Genomic DNA, 21294 nt, shown 5'->3' on the forward strand with positions numbered 1-21294 from the left:
TCTCCCTCCCTTTCCTTCTGATCTCTTCGCCTCTGTGCGCGTCCCACCCCCCCCGCGCTGCGCGATCTCCGCGGACTGTCTGACTGCGCCAGGATCACCTCCAAGAATTTGATAAGGACTTTGCCGGGCCGCCAACCAGTCAGAGGGAAGATTTATGGCTTTGAAGTTTGCCGCTACCCAATCATCAAAGAATAGCGGCTCTTTCAGAAGCGAAAGCAAATCCTTTGAATCCACAAAGCTCCTATGGTGTGTTTGTTGGTCTGGATAAAAGAACTGATTATTAGGGGGGATGGGAAGGGAGGAGATAAAGGCGGGACAATTAATGAAGTAATCACTATGTGGGAAATGTATATACACAAATAATTGGATTTTCTTGATCAAAGGACCCCTTACCGCCTAGAGACCCTTGTGTTGGATGTGCAAGACACTGGATCCCCCCTCCTTTTTTTTTTAAATTTTTAAATTTTTTTTTTATTTTTGCAATTAGATCTGTGGCAGAGTCCTAAAGTGACAATGCGTCTTTGTTATCGCTCGAAGAATCTGTCTCCGGATTCTTCTGATAGTGTTTAATGACTGAAAGTAACATAGCACAGCGAGTTCACCTGATCGGGGCTGGTCGATCCCAGCCGTAAAACTTCCCTGGAGTAATTGTCGGTGGTTCCTCCCCGCTCCCTCCCTCCGCCCGCCCTTCCCCCGAGGCTGAGGGGTATGCCCTCGATATGACTCGGCAAATAACCGTGCGTTTTCTCCTCTGGTAGCTGGATTTGTTTCACTTCGCTCAGCCGGCATTGCCCCTTGTTACCGGGAGCCCCCGCCTGGCGCGGGGCCAGGCCAGGCGCCCAGCCGGGTCCGGGGAGGAGCGGCGGGCTGCCACCAGCAGCAAACGCTTTCTCAGCAGACACACCGACAAACCGGGCAGCCGGGAAACAGAAGGGAAAAGTTTCGTCTTCCCTAGCGGGAGCCGGGTGTAAGAGACATAATTTCTTTAAATGAAGACCGGAGTCTCTCTTGGCGGGCCTGCCGAGCCGACCTGTCCTGCGCCGGCGGGGAGCGCAGATCAGGGAGGCTCCTCGGGAGTACGAACGCTGCTACCGGGTCTCTGCCTCCCCAGCTCCCTCGCCTCCTGTCCCAAAGCCAAAGTCGGCCCCAAGCGCTTTGTTACTTCATCCCGCACCTTTCGGCCTCTGTCTATACATGTCTATACGCACGTGTGTATGAAGGATCTAACCTGCCTTGCGTTCGACCATGTGTGAGGCTATTGACCCTCTAACCAGTACCAGGCACATCTGGGTCACAGCTTGCCGCCACCGTCGGCTGCTGAGCTCGGTGGGCTGCAGAGCTGGCGGGACCCCTCGCATGTGTCGCCCAGCAAGGGGCAGGCGGGGCCCCGCGCTTCCCCGCGGGCCCGCTCAGCTCCGCGCTCCGCCGGGGGCCCTGGAAACGCGCTCCTCTCCTCCCCGCTTCCCCATCTGCTCCGAGGCCATCGCAAACGCCGGCCTGTTTGGCCAGGTACCAAACCAGGACGTTCATCTCCGTCTTGAGGAGGTGGGGGTGCCCTTTCGGGCAGATGCCGGCTGGCTCTGGTTCTCCGGAGCTGTTTGCACAGGTAACTCGATCCTCCCCGCAGTCGCTGGGTTCAATTGTATTCGCACCGCCACTGAAGTCTCTTTAAACGCCAGCACACAGAGATCTTTATCTGCCTTTCCTGTGGAAACAATCACTGTCCGCTCAAAGACTTTCAAGAGTTGTAGGGCTTGAATTAGATCGGTTTCTTTGAAGGGATTAAAGTGCCAAGTCCTCTCCCACGGCTCCATATTGAGTCCTGGGGAAAAATAAAAGCTCGACCTCGTGTAACACTACGCAGCAGCCATATCAAGCTCTTCCCATGTGCCAGGTAACCGCTTCACCAGGTTGGCAACAGGAAGAGAAGGGTCCCGCATCCAGCACTTTTACCAGGCACTGATGCATGGAGGCAAGGTTCGCCCCTGCTTGCTGCAGGACCCCGCGGCACGACAGCAGAACCCGCCAGGGCGTGAGGTTGTGGGCGATAGGACTCCCCATCCCCCTGCAAGGGTGCGTGGTTTACGGGGTTCGGCACCTCCATCCATCACACACGAACACCTCCCAGTACCGCCGATGCGCGATCCGCCGGGGGCTGCTCCGCGTCTACACAGGACATAGCATCAAATGGGGAACCACAGCGAGCCCCGGCCCACAGCGGGGCCGGGGGGATGCGCACACAGGCATTGCCCCGCACACCCCCGCCCGCAGCCGTCGGGTGCCCCCCGCTCACTGCCAAGCTCCAGCCGCGCCACTAGAGCCGCACCGGGGCAGGAGCGCACTCGTTGTCCCCTCAAGTATAAGCTGTAGGCAGGGCAGCCAGAGTCGAGGGGGAACCCCAAGTGGGGAGCCCGAGCTGCACCTCTGCTCCCTGGAGGAGCAATAACTCGCTAGATGAGCGAGACGGCGGCGTTCGCACTTGCGTTGTCCCTCAACCGCTGTATCTCCAAACTTATGTCAAACCCAAAGATGTGCGAGATGCCCGATTTAAGCCTACCTCGATTTTTGTTAATTCGTTTTACCTAGTGATTGGCAGAAGAATGCTCAGAACAATGTTTCTAAACGAAATGAGAGGGAATAGGTACATCAGGAGACGCTGAACACCCCGAAGTTCCCTCCAGTCTCTAAAGCATGGTGTTTCCCAGATATCTCGACGAACCAAAATGATTTGTCAAGTTACAAAAGAGTTAGTGGAAAACTGGATAAGTTTCTATACAGCTGCCACACTACAAATGCCATAAATCTGCATCCAAGAAAGTACGTTACCTAAAAATTGAGAATAAATTCTCACTTCTGGAAGAAACCAATGGGCTGAAAAATGAAACGCTGCAGTCATAATTTTCTGTACAAATAATTAGTGTTCAAACTCGGAGCATTTCAGTCTCCTGAAATGTATTCTTAATGAAGTGATGTTCAGAGCTGTCATTAAAAATGCAGGGCTGGAAGATCAAAGTACAATATTTATTTTAGAAATTTGTTTCAGTTATCAGGAGATACAGGTATCAAGGCCAAGTGTCAATTCAGTTACACAAAGCACTATTTCCATGAGCAATGGGCTGCCGCCACGTCCTAGCGTAAAGCAAAGGGACACCAGAGATGAGTTGCAGCGCGGGAGGCGGCGCGGCGCCGGCGGGGGTGTGGGGGCTGCTCTCGGCGGCGCAGCCGGGCCAGGGGCCGCTCGGTGAGCGGCGCTGGAAAGCACAGCCCTGCTTGGAGCTTTGGCCCGCAGGCCAAGGAGCCGGTTCCGACCGCCGGGGCTGTAGGGGCCGGAGCGGCGCTTGGGCTCACCGGGGAGACAGCGGCAGCGCCGTCGGCGCCGGGACAGCGCGGCGGATGCAAAGAGCCGGAGCCTGAATTACTCCAGCCACGGGGCTGAGGCGCAAGGAGCGGGGCACCCACGACCCCACTGCCTCCATGGGACCCTGCCTGCTACGGCGGGCAGCGAGACCCCTACCGTTCCTGGGGCAACAGGGCCTCAGGCTGCATTGCGCTGGATAGCTACTGTCCATTGAAACACAGTAGATGTAAATCGTAAGTCACCGCCACAATTTCTTAGACAGGTGTCTTAAAAATCAGGATTTTTCAGATTCGAGTATATCAGAGTGGCTGTACCACTATGGAGGGCTCTGGGGACCTTGGTTTGAACGCATACCTGGGAATAACAGCTGCTCGTATGCAGTGGTACCCTCCATGGTTTCTGCTGTGCCTCTGGCTTCAGGGCCCAAGTACCTCATCCTGGAGCCTAACCCAAAACCTGTCCCAGTGATGGCTCACACTGCCACAACCAGGTCCTCTCATGACATTCACAGTCCCTCCAAAGACATTTGCAGCCACCTGCCATCACCTCCCCCCTCCACCCCGGTCCCTCCTGTGATCACCTCAGTTCCTTAGCTCTTCCAGCATAGCCATGAGCAACCCTGGAAGCCTGGATGGGCTCTGGCCACCTGCCTGTCCAAAATTTGGGGTTCCTGGGTTGTTTTCCATGAAATACCATTCTTTAGAAATTGTGACAAAGAATTAGGAACAGGATAATTTTAAAGTTAACAGCTGCATTAACATTCAGCCAAATCTCCTAATCAAGTTGTCCATAAGAGGTGGCAAAATTGAAACCTGAAAAAGCTTTAATAAGCTTGCTCCAGAAGGCAGTGTCTTCACACCATCCCTCATTCTTTCTGGTTTAAAGATGTACTAACAGAAACCATGCATCCACAATAGCAAGACATTTCACCAGAAGGTAAATTACACTATGTATACAGCTTCAAGCATGTGTGCATACACTGCCAAGAGTTCTGAATTATATGCCGTTAATACTATTTTTATTTATTTCAGCATATTCATATTTTTATAGTAGACAACATGACTGGCATAAGAAGAGGAATCACCAGTTCACACAGTGTAATTTGAACATCAGTAGATGAAGATAAAAGAAACATTAAAAACTGCTATGGTATCTCCTGCTTTTTTCTGTGCTTCAGGGAAAACCAAAAATTCCTAGACAAGATCGGCACACGTTAAGGCATATTTAGGATTTAAAGGCTTGCCTCAACATTTCCCAGTGTAGGTGTGGATTTGATGAAGATTAATAGAGGATTCCCCGAACTTCTGAAAGCTGAGATACCATTTATGAGAAATAGAACATGTTTTATGCCTCACAAAGTTTTATACCTCACAAACCTGTTGTCAAAGTTTAAAAAATCTTCATGCATTCATCTTCTGCTCCATCCTTGGCTGGCCCTTTGTGACTCTTCCTCCTGTCTCAGAGAACACTGGTAAACATTTTTGGATATACTTACTTTCCTTGCTTCCATATTTTAAAAAAGAGTTAGACTCTTAGTCATAACAATATTGAAAATGTTATTCTTGGTCCTACTTGGAATGCCTGGGACACTTTTAGTTCATGATGATAGTTTCAAATTCTCGGGAAATGCTTTCTGCCTCTGGCATACATGGCTGCATTTTCATCACAATGCTAATAGCTAGAAATGGACTTCTACAAAATGCAAAGCAAGCCAAGACTGTTGAGCAGCTGAAAAGGATCTGCTGTGTGGGCCCTGCTTGTTTTCTCATTTGGGGAAACATTAGGTAAAAAAAGTCTCTGTATTTTTGATGAAATGCACTTGTTTGGGGAAGACTGGATGGGAACTTTAAAATTTACGACTACATATAGCTTTTTATTATTTTTTTTTCATTGCAATTACTATAGAATGAAAAGGTAATTAAATTGTTATTTGCTTCCTTTTAATTACAGAGAATATTATCTAAAAATTTGGTCTCATGATAAATAATTTTAGTTACTTAGTATATTTACTGATAAATTAAACAGCTGTCTGTGTCTATACTGTTTTAGAACTGGAAACAGCACAAAGATCCAGAAAGATCACTGTTTATACTACACATAAATACTGGATGATCACATGGCTGCCACATTGGTATTGATTTGGCTGAGTGGATTAATCCAACACTGTAAAAATACACCTCTTATTTAATGAACTTGTGCTGTAATTTTAGAACCTTCTGGTAGAGAAAATAGTAAGTATTGGGAGTATTTTTTAATATTTCAAGAATCACTTTTGAAATAACCCATTCTTCAAGGACAACTGAACAAGAGCATACAAAAATGTTCATAATCTTGATTATAAAAGGCAAGTGCTCTATACAAACTTTTCAACAACTCCACTTTAGCTTGGGGAAAAAAATAGAGATGTAAGTAAAAAGCCCAATAGTTGGATTGTGAGGGTCAATACAGGGTCACAGATATAGTACATGACTGGCATTAAAGGTGTCTCAGGTAAGATATACTGTCTTCACACTATGGGAGAGAATCTGAAGACCTCCTCTGCATAATGTTTTCAAGGCAGGTTTTTCCAGTTATAATAATATCAGTTAAAGGAAGCCTATAAACTATGACATAGGTGAGTGCTCCCAACAGGGGGAGAGTTTTTGAATGGGATCTAGAAAAACTAGATTTCTAAATTGAGGCATTTGTTGTTTTTTTCCAAATGTCAGTCTTCTTGACTGCCACCAGAGGCTCAGGATCCCGTGAAAGATTGGGGGAAACTTAAATTACAATTCTGAAGTTATTTATCTCTCCCTAGCTGAACACTGCTCTCATAGACTGGCAGAAAAATCTTTTCAGGAAAGCAGTGTACAGTATGTTTCTGTGTCATTTCATAAATTGATGTCTTAAATGGTGCAAAATAATATACAAATAGCTAAATGCATAAATTACATGAACTACCCAAATATAAATTTCTGTCCCTCCAATTCTGAAAATTGAAATACCATTCATAAAATTATTTCAAATGCATTTCAAATACACAATGTTTTTATTGTGCTTTCCATCTTCATAGAACTACATAAAGGTGAAGTCATTCTAGCTATACTTTTACACACTAGAGTCAGCTTCCTTCCCCTTCTCTACCAGGGGAATGACACTTGCTGTACACACAACTGCTTCAGGCTTGAAAAGAGCCTTAGTTCTGCACATAGATTATGAGGCTGCTCCTCATCAAACACTTAACTTACCCCAGCTCAGCTGAAACCTCAGGGGTACTGGCTGAGGCATGTACCTTCTGCTGACTGGCTGGCCATGCTAATCAAAGCAAACAACCCTAATCTAGGAATAAATCACATTTCACTTCAGTCTTCAGTCAGCTCCTGTTGCTCAGGGACGAACAGCTTGACCAGCTCTTTGAGAACCCACTACAAGATGAGGAGAAAGGATATTCTCCTCAAAGATAAGTATGTCAGCATGGCCATGACTCGTGAACCAGTCTAATGAACAGTATAATTTCCTCACACTTCTGCAACCTCTGAGACAGAGGGAGAAAAAAGAGAAGATCTTCAAATAGTTACATTTTTTGGTTTTTTTTCCCCTCAGTAAATCTCACATTCCTATTTTCCTACTACACGAAGAAAGCTCGCCTATTCTACTGGCATTGAGCTGAGAGAATCACATACTACATATGAAAGAGAGAAGAGCACATGGAAAAGCACAGATAATGCAAAGTGGAAATGTATTAGTCTAAATGACCTAATTCTTACGCCTGGAAATAAGAACAAGACTATGATGCTGCAGTGCTGGCACTCCGATGCCCAAATGATATTGAAATCTCTGACTGCAAACCACTGACTGCTTCTTAGGACATCACACTAAACCACAAAGAACTATTTTCCAAAATTTTTGCCTTAAAAAGAAGCTTGGAGAAAAATCCAAATGCAAAGTCATGCAATTTCATTTGTAATCAGTCCAACTTTATAAAATGTCATTCTTATCAATGCACCAGAGTATGGGCCTGAAAAATAATATTCTGGCAAGATTCTTATAGAAGGCAGTGGAGTAGATGCCCAGAAAAACTGAATTGGGCTCATGATTTACTACTTTTTTCTACTTCCATTGCTATACGTGCTAAGTGTACTTGGCACATGGAGTGATTCAGAAAGAAGCTGCTCTATGTGCCAATGATTCTCTTTAATGAGATACAGTTATCAGTTGATTTATGAATTTCTGCTGCCTGTTCTCATTAAGGGTAAGGTAATTTGCATTCAAGAAGACTGTTTACAAGAGAACATAGTAATCAAAATCTCTCTAAATCAAGTTTTAGAAATGTACACAGTAAGGCTAGAGGTAGTTCAAGCAATGTGCACAACTTTATCCATTAAACTCTACTGCAAAGACTCAAGACAAGGTGTTACATCTCCAGTTTTATCTAGTTTTCCAAATTAGTATAGCATTCATCTCAGGAATTTAATATGGAAAGAGACAAAATTAACTTTCTGCTTGAGTCTTCTGATACCCTGGTGACCTTCTCCTCCTGGAAGATCCTATGCTGTTAATTTAGATACCATATGCCTCACTGGTCATCAATTCAACTGCTGCTCTGTACGTTACTGCCTTCACAGGGATTTTGATCATACTGCCTGTAAAATGAATAATTTCCTCTACTTACTGTTGCTCTACCAGTCAGATAAGTCCCAGCTGATCACTATTTTCTTACAAATACTTAGAAATAGTACAATCTAGTCAGCTTTGTTCTTTCTTTTTGTATATGCTTCTCCACTATCATTTAGACACTATTTGCAGTGCTCCAAAGTAAAGCATCAACAAATGGAAAACAGCAGAGGAGGAATATAAGAAAAAGGAAACAGAGCTACACAGACTCTGAACTAATACTACTGGCCAGATGTCTGAATGTAAGCCAGCATTTTGGGAGGGGTCAGAAGCAAAAGCCTAACTATCTAGGTGGAGAGAAAAGGTAACCTCAAAGCAGACAGCACATCAGTGCTGAGACTGACTACAGAAGCTAAGAATGAGGATGGAATTACACATGTTAATGCTGGTGACACTGATTATGAGAATACCGAGATGAATGGAGTAGCTCAGCCTGAGCAATTGATTGAAGCTGTTTTCATCTCTGTGGGGTGTTCTTTAACATTTCACTCTATGCAGCCATATACAGCCATCTCTGACACTCAACTCATACATACATTCAACCTAGATAAGGCCTGGAAACTTTGTCTCCACTTCCCTGTTCTCTTCCACCACCAGCTAGAAAAGCAACTACACTGTTTCCCTTTCTTCTTTTTGTAAACTTCTGTCAACTTGCCAAGTTTACCAGTGACAGGGTATGTATGGATATACCAGCCAGGTGTGAGAGGAATATTCAGGGTATTTTTCTGAGTAACAGGAGTGCAGCTGCTGACCTGGGTGGAAACACAGAAATTGGATCAACAAGTAAATCGTGACAATCATGAGTAAGAAGGTGGTCAAACTGCTGTGAGTGTACTAGGAGGAGCTTTGGTCACTTTGAGCACATTATCTTTAAAGCATTTATCTTCACAACTCCTCTGTAAAGATGTACTATGTTATTATAGTTTTTTAATCAAAGGTAACAGAGGGGATCACATACCTTGTTCTATGTCGTATATTAACCCTACTGAAGAGCATGGAGTTGGATTGACAAGCAGAAGCACACAAATAATACGATGTTCCACATCGTTTCCCTTGCAAAATCCAAACACTTTTTCTATAGCACTCCCATCTCCCTGATTTCACATCAGTCTCTTCTGACACTTGTGCACTCTTTTAGCAACTTCCGAATTATGAGCAGTTGTTGCTCTTTCAGACAGAATAAGACGGAGTAAAACCCAGACAACCTTGGACATGCAGAGGGGCAACAGTGAGACTATAGAAGCAATGAGGAGACAAATATGCTGCCTATGCAAATAAAGCAAAGAGCCAACACACCCACGACACCTATATTTCTACTCTTCCTGGTGGACAATGATTAGAGCATATGGTAAGTAAAAAAACCACAGCCCAACACCTTTGCTTTGCAAAGACGAAATACACATTAGGTGGGCTGTACTTAACAACCAGACATGCTTCTGTAACTCTAACACTGAACATACTGAGCAGAAATAACTAGATACTTCCTTATCTTACAGCCCATCCTTTCTCTGCTTTAATAAACTCTTCACTACAGAATTCTATCCAAGGTGCTAGCTTCACTTGCCAATCATCAGAATAACCACTCTCAGTGGTGATGACCTCCCCTGCAGACAGATCTGCAAGCTTTGCTCCTGAAAGAGCTTTGGGAATTAAGTAATGCTATCATCTGTATTTCCTTGATCTCACACATGGGAGCAGTTAGAAGAACTAATTTTCCTTCACCTCAAGTAGACCCTCTTTCCATGCCAGTTTTCTCTTCCCCTCAGTCAGTGTTCCATCAGCTTTTTCCAGTGAATCCTTTTACGACTGTATATGATCAAACTCTGCAAATACATGAGGCACAAACACACAACTATATTGCTGGGTCAGCTAAGTTTTGGGACACTGTTTTTTCCCTTACCAGGAACTTGTTGACTCATGTTTGGCTGGTTCCCTCTAACAGTCTTACAGGCATTATTTATGACATAACTGGCATGTTCACATGATGGAAGTCTGGAGAGTACAAAAGAGGAACAGAAATTTGGGGTATTTTTGCTCTTGACCATTTAGAAGAATTTACAGGATGTGGACAATTTTTTCTGTCTAATCCTTGTTCAGCATCCTTCCTTGATGTCCTAAATTCAATCCAGGTTTTGTTGTTGTCCTTTACCAATATACACTGATATACAAAGAGGTAAATGAAGACTCATAGGGACGGGAACAAGTTGAGAACAAGTTTGTATTCCTGTCTCTCAAGAGTGTATGTGAGCTATTGGTAAAAAGAATTTTCCAGCTACTGATTAATTATTTTGTCAAAACCAAAACCAACGTGATTTTAATAAAAGTACACAGGTTTAGTCTGGCTAAGCAGACAGATTATGTATTTAACTGTAAATGGGTGTAAACATCTGCGATCTTTATATACGGAGAAAATAATAGTGTCTATATTTAGATATTTGAGAAAAGCAAGGGTTTTTACAAGATTGATCTGGAGAAATTGAAGTGATATATTTTGATCTTTGGCTATTTTCTGGTATCTCTTTCTCTGTTTAATTTGAAAGTGAAATATAAATGTCAGTGATATCCATCTCCATGTAGTTTGTCTAAAGAAGCAAATAATTTCTTGCAATGTAATGAACCCCAGTAAAAGGAGAAAAGTTATTTCTAGACTACATCATTTTCACCATGAAGAAAAGAAAGAAAACAATCTCCTCAGATGAAGGACTACCACTATTTTTGCTCCAATATGCTTCTAAAAATGACGGCTGAATCAAAGAAAAGGTATTTCCACCACACCATCTAGTAGTGTGTTTATAGAGAGACACCTGGAGAAATATTTACTGATAATATATACTATATATCACCTACTTGTGATATTTATCACCTGTTTGGTAGTCTATCTTTCTGAAGTTAAATCTACTAAATTTCTAGCATATTGAACAATTAATATTTTTTTTAAATTAATAATTCTAGATTTTATTTTCTTGTGCTGACATTTTCTGTAAACTTACAACAGAAAAGACTTTTTCCAAAGCTTACAATAAAAGATAATGATTATAAAATAATCCTTTAAAAATTTGATACTGATGAAGTACTGAAGGCCTAGGAAAAAATATTTTACTTTGAACCATCAAAAATCGAAGATTTTTTCTTCTGATCTTTGAAAGAGGAACCAGATCTTAAGATACAGATTGCAGTATTACAGCAATTTCCTGTTGTAGGAGAGGTAGGAATTTTATACCTGGAACATTTTATTTGCCTTTACTTTTGTAATTCGAATTACTTATCCGTTTGTAATTTTGTCCTAAACAAACCTATCTGTAGTTGCAGTAACTGTACCACATATCTTTTCAAGATGCTTCCAAAGCATCTTAAAGTGGTTTTCTACTATAGGTGTTACATACATTTTAAGATGCTCTGCAAGATGATTTAATGCTTTATTATAGTATATGATGAGAAAAATCTTCAAAATTTACTAAATGTTGCCTCTACATGAAAGCTAATGGTTCACATCTTTTTTCTTCTTGTCTCCTGTAGCTTCCTCTCTTTTCTTCTAAGTCTCTCTCATAGAAGTTTTCTACTCCATTGTTCCCAAGTCCACTAATTCCCTTATGAAAGACCATTAATACTTCTCTCTTCATGTCCATCCTTTGAAAAATCCTCTTCCAAATGTCACCCAGAAATTGGATACAACAGAGATTAGCACTGTAGGAAGCCACAGGGTGAAACAAGCAAGCTTTGCCCTCTCAGAAATAACAAATCATGTGTTCTCCATTTGGGTCCATGCAGCAGTTGGAAGAAGCAGTGAAGCTGGCACCTTATCACTGCACTGTGGCAGTCAATAAAGAATCCGCCTCTAATTCTTATAACACGAAAAAAGACAGAGAGAAAAACCATGACCACGTTTCCTGCCTGGTGTGATTGAGCAGAAATGGCAACAGGAATTTCAGTAGGAAATACCAAAATTTCCCAAGAAAATACCTAACAGTCCTCAGAGTATTGTCCATAGCTCAAAAATATTTTAAAAGAAAGAAAGGTAGCCTTTAATGCAGTTGAATCAATACCTGTCATAAACACTATTTCCTTTGAAAGTTTGTATCTCTTCTAGGCTCTCAGCAACATTTTCAAGTACTACGTGTATGTACTTCTCTTAGAATCAAAGGAAAGAAATACCTACATTCTCAGAACTTCCATGTGCAAATTAAAAACATAATTAAAAAACTATAAAAAGAACAGTGACTGGAATTTCTTTCTGAAAGGGCTGTAGTGAGTTAATAATGAGTTTCTAATAGAGAAAACTCATTCAAGTGGCTTATACCTAGTGGTTTAATAACAGGTATGCTCATCTTCTTCAATTGTACTGTTGCACAGGGAGTCCAGAAAGTTGTCCTTTTTGCCTCCTATTTTCTCCATAATGTGCAATGTACTTTAAAAACTATTGGGAATTTCCAGCTTAAGTGTAAAAACCATGCAGCTCTAGGTTCAACAAAGGTAGCCATCTCTAACAACCTCAGCAAACACAACACAGCTGACAGCTGACTGTTACCAATGGGGCCTCAGAAATAGGGCTTAACAATTTTGTTAAAGATCACAAGTTCTCCACCAACACTTGAGCCACAGAAGAATGCTCATTAACTGTTACAAAAGCAAAATTGGTAGGGCTTTATGTTTCAGTGGAGAGCCTGAAAGGCACACTCAAGCAGACACACACAAGCAGACACACACCAACACACTGGAGAATAGTATAAATTCTTCAATTTAAATAATTTGCACTTTTTTCTTCCTTTTGATAATATAAAATCATGCTTAGTTTCAGTTAAAGACATTTTCTTGCTCAACATTTAATCATGTTCATATTTCTTTCTTTTTAGCTCCCATTAGTCTCTTTACATAGCATTCAGTATGATTTTATATCATGAAGAAAAAAACATTCTGTAGCCAGAGTTGTTTTGTCCCGCTCTTGTTTTTTTTAATCTTTTGTTTGATGCATGGAAAGATGCTAACCTTTTTGTACTATCTTAACCGTAATGAACCGGGAGCAAAGCAAATGAGATTTAGTAGATATGTTTCTGTTGTCATTATTAAACTTCATATGCTTTGCTATGTAGGCAATGTGTTTTATTTCTCTTAACCTGAAAGAGGTTTCTGTCTTATTGTTGCAATTTATTAAGGGCAAACAATCTAGGGCTTATAATAGGCCTGTAGGCAGAACAAAGCCCTTGTCAAATGGAAGGGTTGGCTGCTCAGCTGGGTAGCATGTAAATGTGCAAAAAGAACTGTTCTGTTCAAAGACACTAGACATGCTTTTTAAATAAAACATCTCATATAATTGAAAGTTGCCATTTAAGTGTTGTGTTGGAAATGTTAATTCAAAAAAATTAATTTAACTGAAGAAATACACTTGCAGTGAACCCTTTTTTGGTTTTTTAAACTCTCATAATAAATAAAATCCCACATATCACTAAGGCTTTTACTAGAGGCTCAACATAGTATGTTTCTCAAACTGCAGTTTATTGTCATTCTATAACACTGTGTTATGCAAGTTCAGTGACTGCTGTACTCACCTAGGCAGACGGTGTAAAACATTTATCCAAAAGGTATTTTTTGTTTTTAATACAGGAATCATCCTGCCTGTTTCTTTAACATAGTATCATGTCTCAAAAAGTAAAACAGTTTCTCATTCCACAGTTCATTTAAAATTTCTCATTATGTGCCTCTTTGGAAGAGCTGAAATTAAAATGACAGATAAAGATAACAACATAATAGGCATTTTTCTAATGCACTGGTCCACTTGGGCACAGGCAGTTCTTTTTTTTTTTTTTTTCTCTTCTATTGAAATGTATAATCAGAACAGTATCGTCAATTAGATTTTTCACTTTAACTTTCCATAATGTTTCCAGACTTCTCTATTTGGCAAAGACAATTGGGACAGATTTCTTTATTTTTTCCTCTGGCCTAAAACTCAAAACCCCCCACTTCCCAAACTGTTACCACCGAAGAGTTTATTAAATGGCTGAAAAAGACAGCTGGTCCCACCATCTGTTAAAAATTTTCAGGGGCCAAATGAAACAGGTTACACCTTTAGCCATGCCAAGTCTTCCAATACCCCCTCCCTCTCACAGCCTGTGGAGGGCTAATCTGAATTTCACGCTCTGATTTTGCTATTGCTAATGTCTGAGCTTCTTATGTGTGCTTCTTGTAGTTGCTTATATTAGTTCTCTAGCAGTATCAAAAGCTCCCCTCTCCTTTCAACCTAGCTCATTTGCAATCAACGGAATCCTGGGTCTATAGTCTCCTTTACAATAAGATACTGTACCTTGAAGAAAACCCATAGAGAACCTAATATCTTACTTTTTTTGGAGCAACAGAGAAAACCAGGAGTACATTTCTGTTGTTTTGCAGCCACTTTTCTATAAATGCTAATGGAAGTAATTCAGATGTGCCAACAAAGACAGAATCTGCAACACACTGCAGGTGTGAGGGGGCTGAAACAAAAGGGATGCTAACCCTAATGGTATTTCTTGTCATTAACAATTCTTTGATGTTCATACTCGAGGCTCTCTTTTATCTTGCAGTTTTTCAGCCATCTTTGTTAACATGCAGTGCAACTAAACCTTTTTTTCCTTAACCTTTAAAGACATCTGCAAAATGTTTATGCTAAGTTAGTTTCCATAGCATCTATCTGTAACACATATTGAAGTAAAATGAGATAAAGCTTGCAAGGTTATTACTAAAACATCAGTAAGTTCCTATCATTAAGTGAAAGGAGCAGATCAATAAAAAGAAGCTCTTAATGTTACTTTAATAAGGATGAGTTTCTTGTAACAGGACTGGGGATTAACTTCAGTGTAACAGAAGCAGTGTTTGTAATATAGCAGCTATGTTGATAATAACCAGTTTGTTTTACTTGCATTTGTTAAAAAAATTAAAATATCTACAAGTTCCCATATTAAAAAATCATGTCACAATATAATATATTTAAAGACATTCTGATTTTTCAGGAGGGATTTCTCTACCACTAAGTGGGCAGTGGCATTCAGTCAAGGAGTTGTAGGTGGAGATTCTCCACATCCATCTGTCTTTCCATGACTTACAGATGGAAAACACTGTTGTCTTTTAAAATGTTCAACTCAGTAGGATGGCGGTAGAATGAAATGAACAATCAAAGCACACAAGATGCCAATCTGAGCTACTGCACAGCACTACTAGCAAACCCAGCGTTTTGCTCTCATCCCATCGGTCATGTCCTGTTAGATCACATCCCATTTTATCATGGTCTGTTGCACTATCGTTGCAGCATGCTGGAATGTTAAATGAGCAACGTAATCAATCAATACCAATTTCCAATTGGAACTCAGCTGTAAATCTGTACTGAGTTAAAGATGCCGGAGAGTGTAACACAAATACAGTTTTATGAAGCCTCACATTTTGGTTTTCTTTCAAAAGTTAATTTCTAACAGGTCAATTTAATAAAATAAAGTCTGTGTCTGCATTAAGTACAGCACTTACTTTTGAATTTGGATGTAAACTTCCATCAAACTAATTCTACAGAACAAGAACTGAATGCTCATTCCTGGGGTAAGAGAAATTATAAAACTAAAAGTTTCTGTTTCAAAGACTTTGCAATCTCAGTAAGAGCCATTTTGTCGTAGAAGTCTTCACGTAATCTCTCCAGTTGAGGAACTGTGTTAATTTATTGCTTAAAACAGGGAGCAACAGCAAAACAAAAAATCACTAAATAAACCATGTCACACAATTTAGTGGAAGTACCTCCTGTCCATTCCTTCCCTTTGCTAAGGGCCCCAATGTAGCATCTCTATATCACCATTTCTCAGCTGTACTGTGATGCAGTACTCCAGCATCCAGCTTTTTGAGGATCACTTCCACCAGCACCTCAAGATTTGGCTACCCCTGTCCTGGCCTCAACCACCTCCACCATTGCAATGGATGGCATGGGCCCCCCAGTTCTACTATTCCAGTTTTGGATAGGTCTTCATCAGAAATTTGCCATGATCAGCAGCACAACAATTTTTAGAAACAACTGTGACAGGCCAGCCTGCCTCCCTGCACTGAACTCCAGCCCAATGGATGACATCCAGTCTTTGTTGTGGTGATACTACTTCACTTAGAGATTGAGATGAGATTTTCAATGGTAATGGTCAGAAACTGAGGTTTGGATCTTTTGCAGAAAAAAGCACACATGTTGATCTACCTACTTGCCATCTCCATTTGCCAGCTATATTATAAAATCCTAGTTAAATTACTGAAAAAATAATATCTCTCTGTAATTTAATTAAAAAATAAGCCTGACAAACAAAAGCAAGGGATTTATCTATTACTGGCTTGATCAATAATATGTAATCTGGTTTCTGGAAACATTACTTCAAGATATGCTTTTCACTTATCTGCTCCTATGTCCTTTAGCATCACAGTATGAGTACTACAATAAACCGTTCCATGATAACAAAATGTATAGATTTACTGTTCTGGCTGACCTTGGATTTATACATGTAATAAAATAATAACCAGTAACTCTTGACAAATCTATTAAGATGAGTTAGGCATCAGCCTGTGTATTTAAAGACACAGTGCTCTATTATTATGAATTGTCAACGTTCTCCCTTATCTGTTCCAGTGCCCATCACAAATGAGACACAAAGCCTCTCACTGAGTTCTGTAATCTTAACTCCGGCCCAGAGGGATGTTCCTTACCCTTTGGTTTTCACAGCATCTTGTGCTACTTTTGTCAGTTTGGGAGAACTGCTTTGTTGTCAAGCAGAAACAGTTTCTGTTAAGTATGCATTCTGCTACAACTCCTCCTAGGGTGAGTACTGCTAAAGACAAGGTGTGTTATCGAAATGTATTTCTAGTGTTAACAACAAAACTGACATTACTTCTCACATTTTGTTGTCAGAGTTAAAAGCAGGATGGGTAAGTTTAGTATGTGCCATGTCTTGTGCATACATTGGTACTACAACTATTTACCCATTTAGGAGGACACTTTTGTGCCATATGGCTTTATTTCCAATTGTATGAACTATATTTATCTGGTTAACCTGAAGACTTAAAAATGCCAGAGTTTGGCTGTCTCTCCAAATTCCCTTTCTTTTTTGAGACCATGAAAAAAGGAATTAGAAATAAGACTATGGTAGACTTATGTATCTCACTGCTATTTTACAACAAAAAAAGCAATATTCCTATATAATTACAAATCTTAGAACAGAAGGGGATAAACATGCAACTATAATATTTTTAAAGATTAAATTTTTAAATTGGTACTTAAATCCCATTTTCACATCAATTTTAATATGGTGTAAAACAGATAGTAGCACCCAGTTTCACATCATTTATAACCACATTTTATAAGCTTCTAAGTAACAACAAGTCCTTGGATAGTCTGATAGGGGCCACTTAAAAGACCTTTAGCACACAAAAGCCCTTTCCACAACTCTTACAGTGTATGGGTGAGGGAGGTCACGTTGAGGGCAAATTTAAGATGGCTGCAATTTACTCCTATTCTAAGGTCCCTTTATGTTACTAAAGTGATGTAAATGTTTAAGTCAGAAGCACATTAAAATTACCAAATGAAAGGGGCTAATCTCCAAAAGCTCCCTGCCCGATTTTTTTTTGGCACAGAGACAGTTTTTAAGCTGCCATAACTGAAAGGCAGAAATTGTCCTTAGCAAGAACCAGTTTCTAGTGCTATTAAGGCCTACAGAAGAAATCTACTAAAATCCCTTGTTGATCTTCATCTTTTTCTCTCCCATCTGCTGAAAACTGTATAATATATTACACACTGTCTAAGAAATTTTCTTCTTCCTAACAGGATTTAAACTCTTTACTTTTATAAAATATTAAGAACAGGATATGTTATGAACTATTAAGCAAAATACATTAATATTTCAGGATAATATACACGAAAGGAAATAAATCAGAACAATGCTTCAATGTTATGAAAGCCAAATGAGAAAATCTAAGCAATTTTTGTTGATATGCTTCCACTGACCAGGATCATCACACTGACATACCTCCTGTACTCCCTTTCACACATAAATCAATCAATCCAAACACACACTTCTGCCAATATGATAACAGAAGTTCAGCTCTTTGGTCAGTCTTAGTGTGATTGTCTGGCTCTACAGTAAAGCTTTTAATAATTGAAATGCATACATGTGCCACTTTGCAGGGTCATCTGCAGAGGATGAGGTGCAAACAAACAAGGAAAGGGGGTAAGTTAGGAAAGAATAAAATACACAGACTGACTTCATGCAGAGTGTTTAGCTAAGAAGCAACAAGAATGAAAACATACTACTCAACAGCAGCTTTTACTTAGTAAACTCAGTATTAAAGTATTAGTGACTAACTAATTTGAAAAAGTAAAGCAGATGTAGATAGTGGCATTGCATATAACAAGGAAAATACTGTATTCTACCCTTTTCATGCAATTAAAGACTGCTTAAAATCTCTTTGAAGTCCATTTCTGATGGCTGAGATTGATATGAGCTTAACAATTGGAAGAAGAAAAAGGAAGAAACCTAAGGAATGTACTTAGAGAGTTTTTGCATTTTGCCCTGTGCTTTATTCTTTAATGTTGTGAAGCTGCTCTTGTTAACTTGAGCCCCCATTCAGAAAAGCACTTAGTCACGTGCCAAAATTTCATTTATTTCAATGGGACTTCAGCTTTGGCTTAAGTGTTTCAATGAATTATATATTATTTTTTACTTTCCCTTACTTCTTTATGAACTTAACAATTCAGAGAAATGTTAAGTGTAAGGTAAACTGTTAAGTGCAAGGTAAACTGCTGGGTTTAGGCAGGTGACATAATATCTATCTGGAAACCTCACTGTAATTTAATGAAAACAATTGATAAACTCTTAACTATGCATAATGATGTGAACTGCAGTAATAATAAAGCTTTATTTTCCCAAGTAGTTTGCAAAAAGGATGGAACCAGAAGGCATCATTATTGCTTGAACTCTCTGTGATCTACGCCAATGGAAGAGTAGAGCAGAGCAAGTAATTGGACTGTACAAATTATCTAATTTTTCATCCAGACATGTTACAAATTAACTGAGAATTTATACATTGCATAGGAAAATTTACATGATTTTTGATGAGTTATCACAACATATACTCATTCTTGTTACAGTTAGACAAAATGTAAATAAACTGATCTGTACACATGCATTCGTATTAGTTGCCGTTTCATTTGCGCTGCATTTTTTAATGCCATTAATTCATCTGCAGCTATTCTCTGTTGTTTAAGGAGCTCCTAAATTTCAAAGGCTCTTAAGTGCCTTTAAAGTACACTTACCTAGATGTACATCAGAGGAGAATGAGGAGTGAACTGAAAGACTTCAGTGTCTGTCAGGATTGTAACTTCCAGCTTCAACTACTCTCAAATTTTGGGTGAAGAATGACGAATTTTTCTTCCTGAAATCCTTTGCTCATTCTCATCTGCCACACTTAATTTCTGTGTTTGTTAGGAGAAACAAGGCTTTTGTGGAACTATCTATTTAATTACCTTTTCTTCTTTTGAACCCTATTCTGGCTTAGAGATATTGTGACTGCACTTGGGTCTCAATTCTCATGCCACGTTTCCTTGTCCTGTGGTCAAAAAGATGATACCAGTGAATACTGACAGTAAGAAATTAGGTATCTTAAGGAAGAGGTGTGAGGTGCATCTCCAGAGATCAGGGTAAATCCATTGGAACAGAGATAAAAACAAGGATCATAACTAGGTCTGTAAAATACATGGTCAGATTTAATCAGTATGGTTCATCAAAAAAGAAAAAAGAATCATTTTGAGCAAATGTGCAAGGCAGTAAATGTGAACATTTTATTTCCAAAAGTTTTTGACAAGAGCTTGTCTGGAAAAGAAGCAAAGAATGGTCACAGGCCAAAATTGTGTTTCTGAACCAGAAATAAAAGAGTAAGGTGAAATAGTTGGCTTCTGCCATGGAAACAGCAACTGTCAAAGAATCTCAGTATCCCATAGAAAGTCACATAATGTTCCATTAAGATTTTTCAAAGAAAGTGAAAAATTCGCAGGTGACTTTTTTCACCCTCTGCTACATATAAGAGGGCTGTGGAAATGTAGGAGTCATTGGAGCCCAGATATACAGCTTAAGGAATAAATTAAATATTTTCATGGATAACAAGAATAACTGGTCATAATGATGGTTTCAGTCACAAGGATTATATGAAGCAGTGTGTGAAACATTAGCTTTAAAACAGTTTTACTTCTTATATTTGAAATATATATCTTGAAATTCCTTGAGTTAGACTTATGGTAAACTAATACGTTATAAGAAAACTATTTTCAAGGTAAACTGAGACACAATTATATTTTAAATTCTTTTACTCTGTACATTTTTCTAGTGTTAAAAGCCATACACAGCAGAGAAACTTATAAAGGACAATGTTTAATATCAGTCTAACGAAATACAAAACATTTTCACTATGACCCCAAATTAAATTTTTTAGTACAGTGTTCTTTTAATCCAGTTCAGTTCCATGATCTTACTTTTCACACAGCTCTACCAGCAGTTGTGCCAGCACAACAGAAGGGATGGCACAGGGTGGGAACAGCAGCCAGGGGAGGGGGAAGCAGGAAAGAAGGGGTAAGAATTGGATAAACTAACCTTGCTGCTAAAGAAATGTGTCCATTATCAACATCAACACATACAGGTAGTGCTGTTCCCCTTTACTGCAGTTGTTTATAGGAATACAACTAAATGTGACAGTGTACAGCTGCAAACCCAGGTCTAAATCAATGAACTTAAGTAACTAGCTAACAGGGTATTTTTAATTTATTATATAAACACACATAAACAAAGTAAACTGGAAGAACTTATCAGCAGGAAAACACTCTTACCAGTATTAGTCAACAGATTGAATGAGGTTCAGCTTTGAGCAAAAGACACATCTCTTGAAGGAGATGGAGAGCTGAGAAAACTGTCATCTTCAGTAGATTCAATAGCGGACAAGGATTCATAATACTCATCCTCTCCATCCAGTACCTTGATTTGGCTTGAAAGCAAACAAACAACACTCCTTAAGTTAAAATTTAACTCTGCCAATATCTTCAGAAATAAAAACTACTTTGTGGATGTAAAAATGAAAAGCTCTAGTATAAGAATGGAAAAAAATAAAAAGACGGGATGATTTGATGAGAAAGATACAGCTTTTATACATATTCCAACTGCTATCACATTTTATGATTATATTCTGAATGGTTCTGAGGATCAGGGAAATGCAATATCATCCTTCAGTTTGGGAGTATAGAATAATAGAACAACTAT

The 21294-nt window shown here is 39.8% G+C and overlaps 1 protein-coding gene across 32 annotated transcripts in view; it reads right to left on the reverse strand.

The window, feature by feature from the left end:
- Positions 1-13480: 13480 nt before the first annotated feature.
- MYO3B (myosin IIIB) overlaps positions 13481-21294 on the reverse strand; it is a 205671-nt gene continuing 197857 nt past the window's right edge. For 29 of the 32 annotated variants that reach the window (XR_015288939.1, XR_015288942.1, XR_002865919.2 and 26 more), the window contains one exon: positions 19806-21022. Coding sequence is in view for 24 of the 32 variants with exons in the window: in XM_086896746.1 (XP_086752872.1) it covers positions 20896-21022 (127 nt within the window). In the remaining 8 variants the exon portion in view is untranslated. Of the gene's footprint in view, positions 13718-18880; positions 19598-19805; positions 21023-21294 lie in introns of those variants that run through there. The other 3 variants (XR_015288937.1, XM_023931028.2, XR_015288943.1) reach the window with 3 other exon arrangements.

Source organism: Cyanistes caeruleus, chromosome 7 (genome assembly GCF_971803275.1).
Source record: "Cyanistes caeruleus chromosome 7, bCyaCae1.hap1.1, whole genome shotgun sequence".
In the NCBI taxonomy this organism is placed as follows: domain Eukaryota; kingdom Metazoa; phylum Chordata; class Aves; order Passeriformes; family Paridae; genus Cyanistes; species Cyanistes caeruleus.